At 37.7% G+C, this 13954-nt stretch overlaps 1 protein-coding gene across 4 annotated transcripts in view; it reads right to left on the bottom strand.

Annotated features, from left to right (window-relative positions):
• LOC149145557 (uncharacterized) overlaps positions 1 to 13954 on the bottom strand; it is a 398828-nt gene that overhangs the window by 312596 nt on the left and 72278 nt on the right. For all 4 annotated transcript variants that reach the window (XM_089449630.1, XM_089449631.1, XM_089449632.1 and 1 more), the window contains one exon: positions 787 to 1059. In XM_089449630.1, coding sequence (XP_089305756.1) covers positions 787 to 1003 — 217 coding nt within the window. In that variant the 5' untranslated portion in view covers positions 1004 to 1059. The remainder of the gene's footprint in view (positions 1 to 786; positions 1060 to 13954) is intronic.

Here is a 13954-nt window from a genome sequence, read left to right as displayed (position 1 = left end):
CTACTGTTAAAATTTCCATTAGGGATATTACAATATAGTAGATTTCTATCACACAACAAGAGACATTAAATTTCTTTAATAAGGGAGGTACTGACCTCCAGTCAGGTTACTACTCAGAGTATAATAAGACTAGGGAAATTGGGGACAAAACTAGCAAGTATCTGTGCTACTAATCTGGCCAATATTATGTAACTGATAATTACCCAAAGAGTACATGCAAATGTGTGACACACTTTTGTCATGCCCGAGCTTAACATGCAAAGCAGCTCACCTTCAGAAGGAAAGTCATTTCTTTAATAATGGAGGTCCTGACCACTAGTCAAGTTACTACTCAGAGTATAAAGGGACTTGGGAAATTGGGGACAAAACTAGCAAGTGTCTGTGCTACTAATCTGGCCAATATTATGAAACTGATAATTACCCAAAATGTGCGACACACTTTTGTCTTGCCTTGGCTTAACATGCAAAGCAGCTAACCTTCAGAAGGAAAGTCGTTTCTCAGATACTATCCTTTAATAAATTTCACTTTCCTTTAGACTAACACTTTCCTGCAATGATACTATCAATACCTTGGGGAAATGGTTAGTATGAAGGCTTCTTGTCTTTGTAGTTGATAAAGACTAATGATAGTAAAAGAAATATAACAAGTGCATGACCACTCAACCTTTGTAACATTTTCAAAATCACAAAATCTTTACTTTCATGCCAAGTTAATTCTCAAGCATATATGTGGTCTATTTTAAGAGTGTATCCATACAGCTACACAAAAGGGATTAAACAACTTACTATCTGCACCACCAAGCTGATTGATTGCCTCCACAAACCGGTCATGCAAGTCAGGTGTCCAACGAAGCCGTTGTTTTGCTGATCCGCTGCCTCCAGATGTAACTGGACTACCAGATGAACTAGAAGTAACCCCTAATGGGCCTGCACCCCGTTGCTCAGATCCATGGAATCTTTGAGGAACAAGGCCAGCTGTTGAAAACTTCTTATTTTGAAACATGATCTATGATTCTATAAGAGGTTTAACAAGACTACCTGTAAACAAGCATAATTTACCTGCATAATTCACCAAAAAACTCACATCAAATAGCAATTAACATCCATAAATCAGGAACAAATTTTTCATAATAACAAGATGCCAATGGAGTTGAAAACTTAATATTGAAATTCCAGTTGTAGCAACCTACAGCTGAGCAAACCCAGATACTTCAGTGATTTTTCTTGCCTAATGCATCATGGACAGATAATAGAAACTCAAATAGGCCTCCATGTGAACTACAGGATTGCCTTTTTTCTGTTTAAAATGCTAAATAAATAAAAGAGCAACAAAATTTTTGATAAAGCTAAGAAGTTAATAAGTACTTTTCTGTTTCACATTTCATGCTAAAAATTATGTATACATCATCGTAAATTTTTCTTAGACATTCCAAAAAACTTCTTAGTTATGTACACACCATCGTAAATTTCTCTTAGACATTCCAAAAACCTTCTTAATTGTCAGAAATACCAAAGCATGGCAAGCCACACAATTGATCTTTAGGAATTACTAACGCTTAGCTTCAAAATAAGAAGGGGCAACCATATAAAGGAACAAAAACAAAGCATAGTTAAGAATAACCAATTCCTTATCATAGTTAAGAATAACCAATTCTTTATCAATATGTGAACATGAATCATGAAATCTAGTACCAAAATTACCATCTAAAGCTGGTTTGGTGCATTAAGGCAGCATGAAGAATCTGAACACATTAATTTTGTTTCATTAAGTTATGCAGACCTTGGATAATTTCCACTTTTGCTTGAACTTGGCAATCAATGAACAAAAAGTTAATAATGCCATGAGTTTGTAGCTTAAGGAAAAAGTTTGCCAAAGACATGACATTCTACAAAAAATTAAAAACAAATACTAAGTTGGCTAATTCATAAAACTTAAGAGGCAGACTAGATAAGAGTATTGAGTCCATACCCAACCTGCAAGATCGTTATATACTAACTCCCTTGTCATCAATAATGATGTTTTTTACAATGAAGACAATATCGCCGATATTCGGAAATATCGCTATATTTTCGGGGAGACGAGATATCACCGAGGAAATATTGAGATATTTTGTCTACCTGAAAATATTGCGATATTTCCGAAATATCGGCGATATCTCAGGGAAATATCGCGCTACGATGTAAAATATAGCCGGGCAATAGCAAAAAATGCCGCCGCGGCTAGAAAAGTCCAATTTTGTTTTTTTTCAATCATTTTCATCTCTAATTGCTGGAGAAAGAAGGGGAGAACTATGTGCTTGCTGCCAAGGAGGGTTTGAGTGTTGAATAGCCATTATCGCCACCAACAACGAAGATTTTGTTGATCTAAGCTTGAAGAACAGTGAGACAATTTCATTTCTTCCATTAACAGGTATGTTCAAATAAACCCCTATGTTAATGAATTTTTTGATAGTTTTAAGATTATTCTTGCTTGCCTATTTGCCTACAATCATTTTGTATGTTTTTTTCCATTTGCTATGATTTTCATGCCCATGAGCAAATGCAAGGGTTTTCTCCATAATTGGAAAGAAAACTCCATTTTTTTTTTTAACTTTCAAATACACCCTCTTATTGTCATTTATGGTTTTTCATTGAATTCACATTGCAAATAATGTAGCAAAAAAAATATTTTGTAAAATGATATGGTTATTACTAATTAATTCCAATTTTTTTTTGGTGCCCTAGGTTTGAGTTAGCTCACTACAAAATTCAAATTATGCCAAAAGCCTTGGACCCATTTTGGGAGTATGGGGAGCCTGATGGTGGGACAAATCGAGCATATCTTACATGCAAATTGTGTGGGACCAGGATGACAGGAGGGGTTACACGATTGACATACCATCTAACTAGACTCACTGGACATGATGTTGGGATTTGTACAGTTTCTAGTCCGGAGCTTATACAAAAAGCTCTTGAGGCAATTGATCAAAAAGACAGAAAGAAGGAAGAGACAGAAAGAAACAAGGCTAAACGTGCAGGTAGATCTTTAGGGATATCTTCTCCTGATTTTGATGCTAAGGGTAGTGGGAGGGGCTCCACAGCGTCACCTGCTACTGCTAGTGTGAGGTCATCAGTTTTTGTTCCACGAACAGGACATGGATCACAACCTGGCATAAAATCACTTGTTAAAAAAAAAGAGAAGCAAGAAGCAGATAGAGTCATGGGGAGGTGTCTTTTCTGGAGCGACTTACCTCTCAGCATCACCAAAACCAATCCATTTTGGCAGCCAATGTGTGATGCTATTGTTGTTGTGGGCCCAGGGTACAAAAGTGCTACATATGAGGAGTTGCGGGGGCCAATTCTTCAAGCAGAAAAGCAGGACATCAACTCTAGATTGGCGGAGTTGAAAAAAACATGGGAAGTTACTGGATGCACAGTGATGTCTGATGGTTGGACAGATAGGAAGGGTAGGACCCTTCTAAATTTCTTGGTACATTGTCCTAAAGGTACCATGTTTATTAAATCAGTGGATGCATCAGAACATATCAAAGATGCAGCAATGATATGTGAGTTGTTAGATGGGTTCATTCGGGAGATTGGTGTGCAGAATGTGGTGCAAGTCATAACAGACAATGCAGCTAATTATGTGTCTGCCGACAAGATGCTTATGGAGAGGCATCGCACATTGTTCTAGACTCCGTGTGCAGCACATTGTCTTGATTTGTTGCTTGAGGATATGGGGAAACTCTCCTTCATCAAGGAGGCGGTTGATATGGCTAGGAGCATCCCCAAGTTTATTTATAACCATGCTTTTGTTCTTAGCCTCATGAGGAAGTTCACTAGAAACAAGGAGTTGCGGCGTCCTGCGATCACACGTTTTGCCACAAACTTTATTACTCTTCAGTGTTTGCTTCGATGTCAGTTCAAGTTGAAGCAAATGTTTGTGTCTGATGACTGGCGTAATTGTAGATACAGCAGGAGACAGGACGGGAAAGCCATTGCAAAAATGGTGTACTCTGAGACGTTTTGGCGTGGAGTAGAAGAAGCATGCTCAGTGATTGAACCTATAGTAAAGGTTCTCAGATTGCTAGATGGGGAGAAGCCTGCAATGGCTTATTTGTATGAGGCCATGGATAGGGCCAAGGAGGCCATTCGTTCTTATTATGCAGACAAGGGTTTTGCTGGCCTTGATAGGCATATGATGTTATGGGATGTGATTGATAGTCGGTGGACAGGGATGCTTCATTGACCCATTCATGCAGCAGCACTCTTCCTCAACCCCACATTTTCATACAAATGCGGCTTTGATTTTGATGGCGAGGTGATGGAAGGGCTCCATTCCTGTATTCATAGGATGGTACCTGATCCTAAGCTTCGTAGCAAAATCAATCGTGAGATACAGTTTTATCAGGATTTTGGCCTATTTGGCTTTGATGATGCTATTAGGGAAAGGACCCTCTTCATGCCACATAAGTGACAAGTCATCACTCATTAGAAATTAGAATTTTCAATTTAGAATTTCCTTACTTATAATTCTATTTTTTTTAAACTCAATTATGTAACTTTTATATGAAAGTTTAATTATGTTTAAAGTTTTTGAATTTTTTATTTCTTTATTTTGTTGTAGATATTTGATGGCGAAGCTATGGTGCAAGGGCACCAAATTTGCAGAAATTGGCCATAAAAATCTTGAGTCAAACATGTAGCTCTTCAGGGTGTGAGCGCAATTGGAGTGTATTTGAGAAAATACACGCAAGAAAGTGCAACAAGTATAACTTTGAGCTCCAGCCTTCAGTTGAGCAATTACACTTATTGTAATTTTTAATTTTTAATTTATGATCTTCAAGTGTCAAGAGTCAAGAGTCAAGACTCATTAGTTTTTTTGACACTCTTACAGGTTGGAATTCGCACGCCTCAATGATTTAGTGTATGTGCATGTTGGGTCCCTATAATACTAGTGATTACCCCATTACTATTGTAGTTATACCCCTTATTTATATTGTTGTGCCCCTATTACCCCCATGTTGTTATTTCTGTGCCCCATAGAATCCCTCTATTGTTATTTTTGTGGCTTTATATTATTATTGTTAGGTCGGCTAGATTATATTGTGACTCCTTAGACTCCTATATATAGAAAGGAGGTTTTGTCATTTGAATCATCAAAGAATTGTTCATTTATGTAATGTAAAGGAGGTTGCCCTCTCGAAGACGCTGAATTCTAAGGCGTTGATCTATCTTTTGTATCTTTTCTTGAGCTGATTTCATAACATTTGGTATCAGACCTTTGGATTCTAGGGTTTCACTGCGCCAAACAGGTCATCGTGGCATTTTCACTATAAATTTTTTTCTGTGACATTTCAGAAGTCGCAAAAAAACCCATTTGAGAAGAAATCGCGTTGAACCTTGGGTCCGAATTTCAGAGCTTTTCACGCGATATTTGCGGAGATATGATCTGAGGAATTTGGTCTTTTTGCAGACTCCTGAATTACATTCAAAACAGGTGACTTGGGGAAAATCGTCATAACTTTCTCTCTGGGGATCGGATTGAAATTTCGTAAGAAGTTACAGAAAGAGGACAGACTGTAGTTTCTTGTGTGCATGTTTCAGATCCAAAGGTTGAAACAGTGACTCGTGGCACGTCATACAAGTTCGCTCTACTGAACTAGTCTAGAAGCAAGTCACTGTGGGAGATTTCACATAACTCTTCCTTGGAGAATCCAATTTGGGTCAGACTTGTGGCATTGGAAAGAGGACACAGAAGGCTACTACAGATCACAATTTCAGAACTGGATGATCTGAAATTATAGAGATACATCAGATTCAATATCAGGCTTCTATAAAGTGAAAAAAGGTGTGTAGTTTTTTTTTTTTAAATTTTTGCGTAAGCTTGGTTTAACGGAATTCAAAGGGCATAGTGAAGCATTATTATCGGTAACTGATGCCCCGAGAAAAGAAAATGCAAACACCTAGTAAAGAACCTGAAAGCTCTAGCATGACTCATGAAGAAGAGGAAGAAATGCTACATGATATATCAAAATTACAAGAACAAGTGCAACAAATGTCACACTCACAAAAGCTAACAGAAGCTAAGATAAATGGCGTGGAATCTAAAATAAATGGCGTGGAATCTAAGATAAAGGGCATGGAAGCTAAGATGGATGATTCGAAGACAGATTTGAAGAGAGACATGGCAGATTTGAAGACAGATTTGACAAATTTTCTACAAGAAATACTTACTAATGGTGAAAAGGTTGTAAAGGAAACTCATGATGTGAACAAAAGAAATGTTAATCATGATTCCATAGACTCTAATGTTGGATCGAAGACCCACCATATTCCAAAAATCGATATGAGGAAGTTTGATGGCAAGGATCCCGCCACATGGATATTACAGATGGAGCAGTTCTTCGATCTCAATAATGTGCAAAACACACAAAAGGTACGTATGGCAACTGTATATTTGGAACCAAATCAGTTTGTATGGTATCAATGGCTTTGCTCTCGTAAAAAATTTATCACTTGGGCAATTTTTACGGAAGAATTGATAGCACATTATGAAGATACAAAAAGCAACACTTTTTTTAGCCAATTGATAAGTCTCAAACAAAAGGGTTCAGTAATGGAGCACATTGAGGAGTTCCAAAAATTGAACATAAGGGTAAAAGATATTCCAGAGGAGCATAGGATTGATGTGTTCATAGGGTCTTTAAAGGATAATATCCAACATGATGTTCGCCTTTGGGAACCTGATTCATTAGAGAAGGCATTCAGGTTAGCAAGAAAAATGGAAAGCAAAATTATGGCAACCAGGAAGCATACCACTCACAACTATAAAGACGGAAGTGTTGTTGCCCCTAGTCTTCCACAACCTATAAGGTTGACACCACAACAATTGGAAGAAAAAAGAGCAAAAGGGCTTTGTTACAGTTGTGATAGCAAATACACTAAAGGTCATAAGTGTGCTGAGAAGAAATTATTCTACATAGATTGTGAAGAGGAAGAAGAAAAGGAGCAAGAAAGGTCAAAAGAAGAAGATATACTCCAGGAACAAAGCCTAGATGAAAAACAAATAAATCCGACCATATCTTGTAATGCATTGGCGGGAATTACCACTCCTCAAACCATCAAGATAGAAGGACAAATCAAGAAGAAAAAGGTAATAGTGTTGATTGATTCAGGAAGCACCCACAATTTTATTCATTGTAGGGTAGCAAAAGAATTGAATTGCTTCCTATATCCAGCACCAGAGTGTCAAGTGATGATTGCAAATGGAGGAACAATAAATTGCTCTGGAAGGTGCCATAATATCAAGCTATCCATGGGAGAATATGTATTGACTAGCCCAATGCTTTCCATTCCAATGGGAGGTGCTGATGTTGTACTAGGAGTCCAATGGCTACAATCCTTGGGTACAATAGCTTTTAATTTTCAAGAACTTTTCATCAAATTTTCTACGGAAGGAAAGGAAGTTGAATTAAGGGGTATTGCAGGGAAAACAGGAAAGATAATCAGCTCTAATGGTATGACAAAGCTTCTAAAAAAGGAGCAAAGAGGTGTAATTGCACAATTATGTTCGCTAGATGTTTCCACATGGGAATCATCTATTTCTCCAGATCTCCAAAAAGTCCTGGACAATCATTCCAAGGTATTTGAGACTCCCAAAGGTCTCCCACCTATGCGTGATCATGATCATGCTATTCATCTGATTCCAGGAAGTGTTCCTCCAAACATCAGGCCGTACAGATATCCCTATGTCCAAAAAAGTGAAATTGAACGTATGGTTGCAGAAATGCTAGAGGCTGGTATAATTCAACCAAGTCAAAGTTCTTTCTCTGCTCCAGTAGTATTGGTGCACAAGAAGGATGGATCATGGCGCATGTGTCCGGATTATAGGGAGCTCAACAAGCTCACTATTAAAGATAAGTTCCCCATTCCTGTCATTGATGAATTACTGGATGAATTGCATGGATCAATTTACTTCACCAAGTTGGATCTTCGTTTGGGATATCATCAAATCAGAATGAAGATTGAAGACATTCCGAAAACGGCATTTAGAACTCATGAGGGTCATTATGAATTTTTGGTCATGCCTTTTGGCCTTACCAATGCACCTTCAACATTTCAAGGTTTGATGAATTCAATTTTCAAACCATTCCTTAGAAAATTTGTGTTAGTATTTTTTGATGATATACTAATCTACAGCAAGTCTTGGAAGGATCATGTTGAACATGTTGACAAGGTGCTACAACTATTGGAGGAGAAACAATTATATGCAAAAAGATCCAAATGTTTCTTTGGAGTCCAGGAGGTGGAATATTTGGGTCATATTGTATCTCATGAAGGAGTTAAGGTAGACCCTAGCAAAATTAAAGCCATTAAGGAATGGAAATTCCCCACATCCATAAAGCATCTGCGAGGATTTCTTGGGTTGACAGGGTATTATCGCAAGTTTGTTAAGAATTATGGGAGAATAGCAGCACCTCTAACAACATTATTGAAGAAAGATGCATTTTCATGGACTCCGGAAGCAACAAAGGCCTTTGAACATCTTAAAGAGGCAATGTGCCAAGCACCGGTCTTAGCTACACCGGACTTCACAAAAACCTTTATTGTGGAATGTGATGCTTCAGGAAATGGAATTGGTGCTGTTCTAATGCAAGATGAAAGACCCATTGCTTTTGAAAGTCGTCCAATCAAGGGAAAGTTTTTAAGCAAAGCTATTTATGAGAAGGAAATGTTGGCAATACTCCATGCACTTAAGAAATGGCGACCCTACCTAATGGGAAGACACTTCAAGGTAAAAACGGATCATGATAGCCTTAAATACTTTTTAGAACAAAGATTATCCTCTGAAGAGCAACAAAAGTGGGTCACAAAGATGTTGGGTTATGACTTTGAAATCATCTACAAAAAAGGGAAGCAAAATGTGGTGGCAGATGCACTCTCAAGAAAGGATGAGGATGTGGAAGCATTGTTGTGCGCCATTTCTATTATCCAACCAGATTGGATAAACAAAGCAAGGGAGGAATGGAAGAATGATGAAGAAGTGTGGGCACTTATTCGAAAGCTACAACAAGATTCCAGTACGTCTGATACATTTAGCTGGCAAAATGATTCGTTATGGTACAAAGATCGCTTATACCTCTGTAAGAATTCCCAGCTAAAACAAAAGATTCTTATGGAATTGCACACTTCTCCCTTAGGAGGGCACTCAGGATTTTTAAAAACTTACCACAGGGTTAAGAAGGAATTTTTTTGGGATGGCCTTAAATCAGATATTCAAAAGTTTGTGGCGGAATGTTTGGTTTGCCAACAAAATAAAGTTGAAACAATTAAGACACCGGGTCTATTACAACCTTTATCCATTCCAAGCCAACGTTGGGAGGAGGTTTCAATGGATTTTATCACAGGTTACCCAAGTCTGAGGGAAAGAGTGTCATCATGGTGGTAGTTGACAGACTTACCAAGTATGCACACTTTTGTGCATTATCACATCCATTTAAAGCCAGTACAGTTTCTACTGCATTTATGGAAACAATTCAAAAGCTACATGGAAACCCAAAGATTATTGTAAGTGACAGAGATCCCATTTTCACTGGAAATTTTTGGACAGAATTATTTTCTTGTCTTGGTACTCAGTTAGCTCATAGCTCATCTTATCATCCTCAATCTGATGGGAAAACTGAGATAGTAAACAAATGTTTGGAAGGATATCTTCGTTGCTTTGTATCTGATAAACAGACACAATGGGTCAAATGGTTGCCTCTGGCTGAATGGTGGTATAACACTTCCTTCCATACAGCAACAAAAATGACCCCATTTATGGCACTTTATGGGTATCAACCACCATCCATCACATCATATTTAAGAGAAAATTCTAAGGTTTAGGCAGTGGAACATCACATCGAACATCAACAACAAGTCCTCCAACTCTTAAAGGATAACCTCGTGTTGGCACAAAATAGAATGAAACAACAGGCAGATCAACATCGCAGTGAAAGAAGTTTTGATGTAGGTGATTGGGTATTCCTACGGCTACAACCATATAAGCAAATGTCCCTAAAGCAAGCTAAGAAGGATAATAAATTATCACCAAAGTATTATGGTCCGTACAAGGTGTTGCAAAAGATTGGTACTATGGCATACAAATTGGAGCTTCCTGCAGCTTCTCGATTGCACCCCGTTTTCCATGTTTCATGTTTAAAGAAGGTTATAGGCGACAAGCTCCCAGTTCAAACAATATTGCCAGAAATTGACGAGGAAAGAAAAATTATATTGGAACCGGAAGCAGTCACAGAAACAAGAACTCGACAACTACGAAATCGATCAATTTCAGAGTATCTTATCAAGTGGAAGAACTTATCCGCTGAAGATTCCACATGGGAGGATGAGAATTTTATGCAGAAATATCTAGAACTACTCAAGCGTTGAAGACAACACTTTTTTGAAGGAGAGGGGCATGTTGGGTCCCTATAATACTAGTGATTACCCCATTACCATTGTAGTTATACCCCTTATTTATATTGTTGTGCCCCTATTACCCCCATGTTATTTTTGTGCCCCATAGAATCCCTCTATTGTTATTTTTGTGGCTTTATATTATTATTGTTAGGTCGGCTGGATTATATTGTGACTCCTTAGACTCCTATATATAGAAAGGAGGTTTTGTCATTTGAATCATCAAAGAATTGTCCATTTATGTAATGTAAAGGAGGTTGCCCCCTCGAAGAGGCTGAATTCTAAGGCGTTGATCTATCTTTTCTATCTTTTCTTGAGCTGGTTTCATAACAGTGCATTACAACATCCGACTTCGAGTGAGGCAAATAGAAGCACCAATGGATCCAGATGCCATTTCCTTAGACAATATTGATGTATTGTCTCAGTGGAGGGTGGAGTCTGAGGAGGCCATCTTGGAGGAGTCACCTTCATGGTTAGAGCCAGATGATCCATTAGAACAGGGGCAACGAGAGGAGGAGGACTCGGAGGAGGAGCAACACTCGGAGGAGGAGCAGGAGGAGGAGGGGGAGGACACTGTGGGAGCATCAGCATCAACACCATCTGCTATAGATATAGGAGAGCACAACTCCATACCTAGCACTCATTATTTGACATTAGGTGCAGAGGCAAGGCCAGGGCCTTCTACTACTAGGGGCAGGCCTAGCAAACAGCCCATCATGTTTTCCCGTAAAAGGGGGAGAGGGCAGTGATTTCAGATAGGTAGCTGCTAGTTTTATTTGTTATGCTACATATAACTCATGATGATGAGATACTTTTATATATGTGAAGTTATTTTGTATTGCTTCTCCACATTTGAGTCCTTGAATGGACAATTATCAGGGATCAGCAGGACTTGGTATCGCCTTTGATGTATCATTTCTATTTGACATCATATATATCAGTGCTTTCTTCGTATTTATGTGCCAATGTGTTTATTTCATGTTGTTATAGATTTATATGTTTAAAAATTTGGAAAAAAAAATGAATATATTATGCATTTTTTATGCTTGCCGCTATTTTCGCCAATATTGCCGATAAGATGTTTTCTAGACCCTCGTCAATATTTTGCCAATACCGATATTTTCAACACTGGTTTTTTAGGTGCATCCAAAGAATTACAACCACTACTAACCGCAATATTGTTCTTTGCATCAAATTATTTTACATGTAATCAACAGTTCAACCTCAACCACACTACAAAAGCATTATTTGTTATGCCCTCAGCATCAAAATAACTCAAAATAATGTAGTAAGTGAACACAGAAAGATAGTGACAACATTATTTATTAGTATTTATGAAGTTGTTATTGTAATTGTGAAGCATGGCATCCCCATCTAGCACTTACAACTATGAAATAGGGCTCTCAAATTCTGGCCTTTGGTGGCCATATCTACACTAGTATTCCATGGGGACACGTCCCCCCAAGGTGGGGTGCACGCACCCCTCGCACCCCACGCACCTGGGACAGGGGGACCTCTGGGGAAATTTTTTCCCACGCCTCCTATTGGGGAGACGTAGGGAGACACAACAGGGGACGTTTCCCCAGTTTGGGGGACACAACTCCCCAAAAAGGGTTTGTTTGGGCGTCCCCCCTTAATTTTGCTTGAAAACAATGATCTATGAGTGGGGAACCTTGATATTCAACATTAGGGTCTTACTAATGCTATGTAATTAATGGTAATGTTAAATTCTTAAAGTGAAAGCATCCTTTTACTTAAAGTTTTAACATTACCATGAAATGACTTAGGATGTTTGAGAGCGATTCCGACCTCATCAGGCTTCATGTGGAGAAAATACAATTTCATATCCCATTCAAAATTCAGTAGACTTAACAGTTTTTAGGACTTCAGGATTGGGGGGATTTCAATGCTTCCATTGGATTCTATCAAGTATGGCTCTATGAGGGCTTGGAACTAGCATTTAATCAAAAGCATCAAGCCCATAATCACCCCTTCTGGGGGGGGGGTATGTCCACCTCAATGTCTAATAACCCTTGAAATTAAAAAAAAAAAAAAAATATTAAAACTAAAACAAAATACATAACAAACATCAAAACCTAAACTAATATGCAATAGCTCACTCATTCGATTTAGAAAGCTTACCTCTACTTGGCTTACCACACAATACTATCTGACTTACCCTTTAAATGTTTCCTCTCCTCCCCGTGACACTCCTTCAATGCTCATTGTCCATTTTTAATTTTCAGTTTTAACTTTCAAGTCTTGACTCTAGATATCGATGACTTGAGACTTATTCTTTGACTCATCACTCTACTATTTTTGAGTTTTATTTATATCAATTTACCATGTTAGTCTTCAGACTTCAGTATCTACTATAGTCAATTTTGCTTAGTAGTAATTAGATTCTCGAATGATGAACAATGAATTTAAATTTAAATCAATTTAGAATCTAGAATGATAAATTTAATTTTTAAATCAATGTAAATTCTAGAATGATGAATATGGATCAATGTATTTCATTATTGAATCTCGCGGTATATGGATGAATGATATATGCATCAGTATGAATGATGAGTATGGATTAGTGTATTTCATTATTTAATTCAATTATGTATGGATCAATGTATTTACACTTTAATTATTGAATATGAATTTGAATATCATATAAGTTATATACCCTGACCCCCCCTCCCCGCGCCTAAATTTCCCTAAAATTTGAGGGTACTCCCACATGTGTCTCCCTGCACCCACGTCTCCCTACCCTAGAGTCTTGGTGGAACATTGATCTACACAACAACAACTAAGCAAGCCTCCCAGGAGGGCGCAGAATTAAGTAAATGCATGCACAGTGCAAATTAAAAGAATGCACACAAATGTACTATTACCCATTCATATCATCCTAGAATTTAATTAAATTTACTTAAACCCCTTCCTCTCCTAGAAGGCTAGGGCAGCTTAATAGCAGATTAATGTGTAAAGTGTGATTTTATTGCATGGGAGTGGCTCTTAATTGTAAGATAATTTGTGAAAACCATAATAAAGCAAAATATAGCATCATAAATTGTCTTGCATGCCCTAATAGGGCTGATATCATCCCTATTTATTGCGGTTACACATATCTAACAGCCCTAAAACCTTCTCGTTTGCATTAGCCCTAGTTTCTATTGGAAATCCTTGGTTCTCTTCTTGTTAAAGATCGTTCTAAGGATTTTTCTAAGGCTGTCATATGTCATTGCATGCTCCAATAAAGAAAATCATTCAAACCCTAACTTATAGCAGCCTTGTCATAGGTCAATGTTAATTTATGGTATGTTATATGCTTGAAACAATTACTTCAATGTTTTATTAGCCCAATAAGAACTTTACTTCAGATTCCAATAACAATCACATTAAAACTTCAGTAGCATTCACTTTAGATCATCATTGATAGTAATTGTAGATAAAACATCAACAATAAGTACAAGAAGATATGATGACAAGTGAATTGTGTAAAATGAAAAGTTTCAAGTGAATTTTA

The sequence above is a fragment of the Pinus tabuliformis genome, chromosome X (genome assembly GCF_031772625.1).
Source record: "Pinus tabuliformis cultivar Carrire ecotype Pingquan chromosome X, CPIR1, whole genome shotgun sequence".
NCBI classification, from domain to species: Eukaryota; Viridiplantae; Streptophyta; class Pinopsida; order Pinales; family Pinaceae; genus Pinus; species Pinus tabuliformis.
Note: the sequence above shows the minus strand (reverse complement) of the source record. Positions and strands in the feature narration are given on the sequence as shown.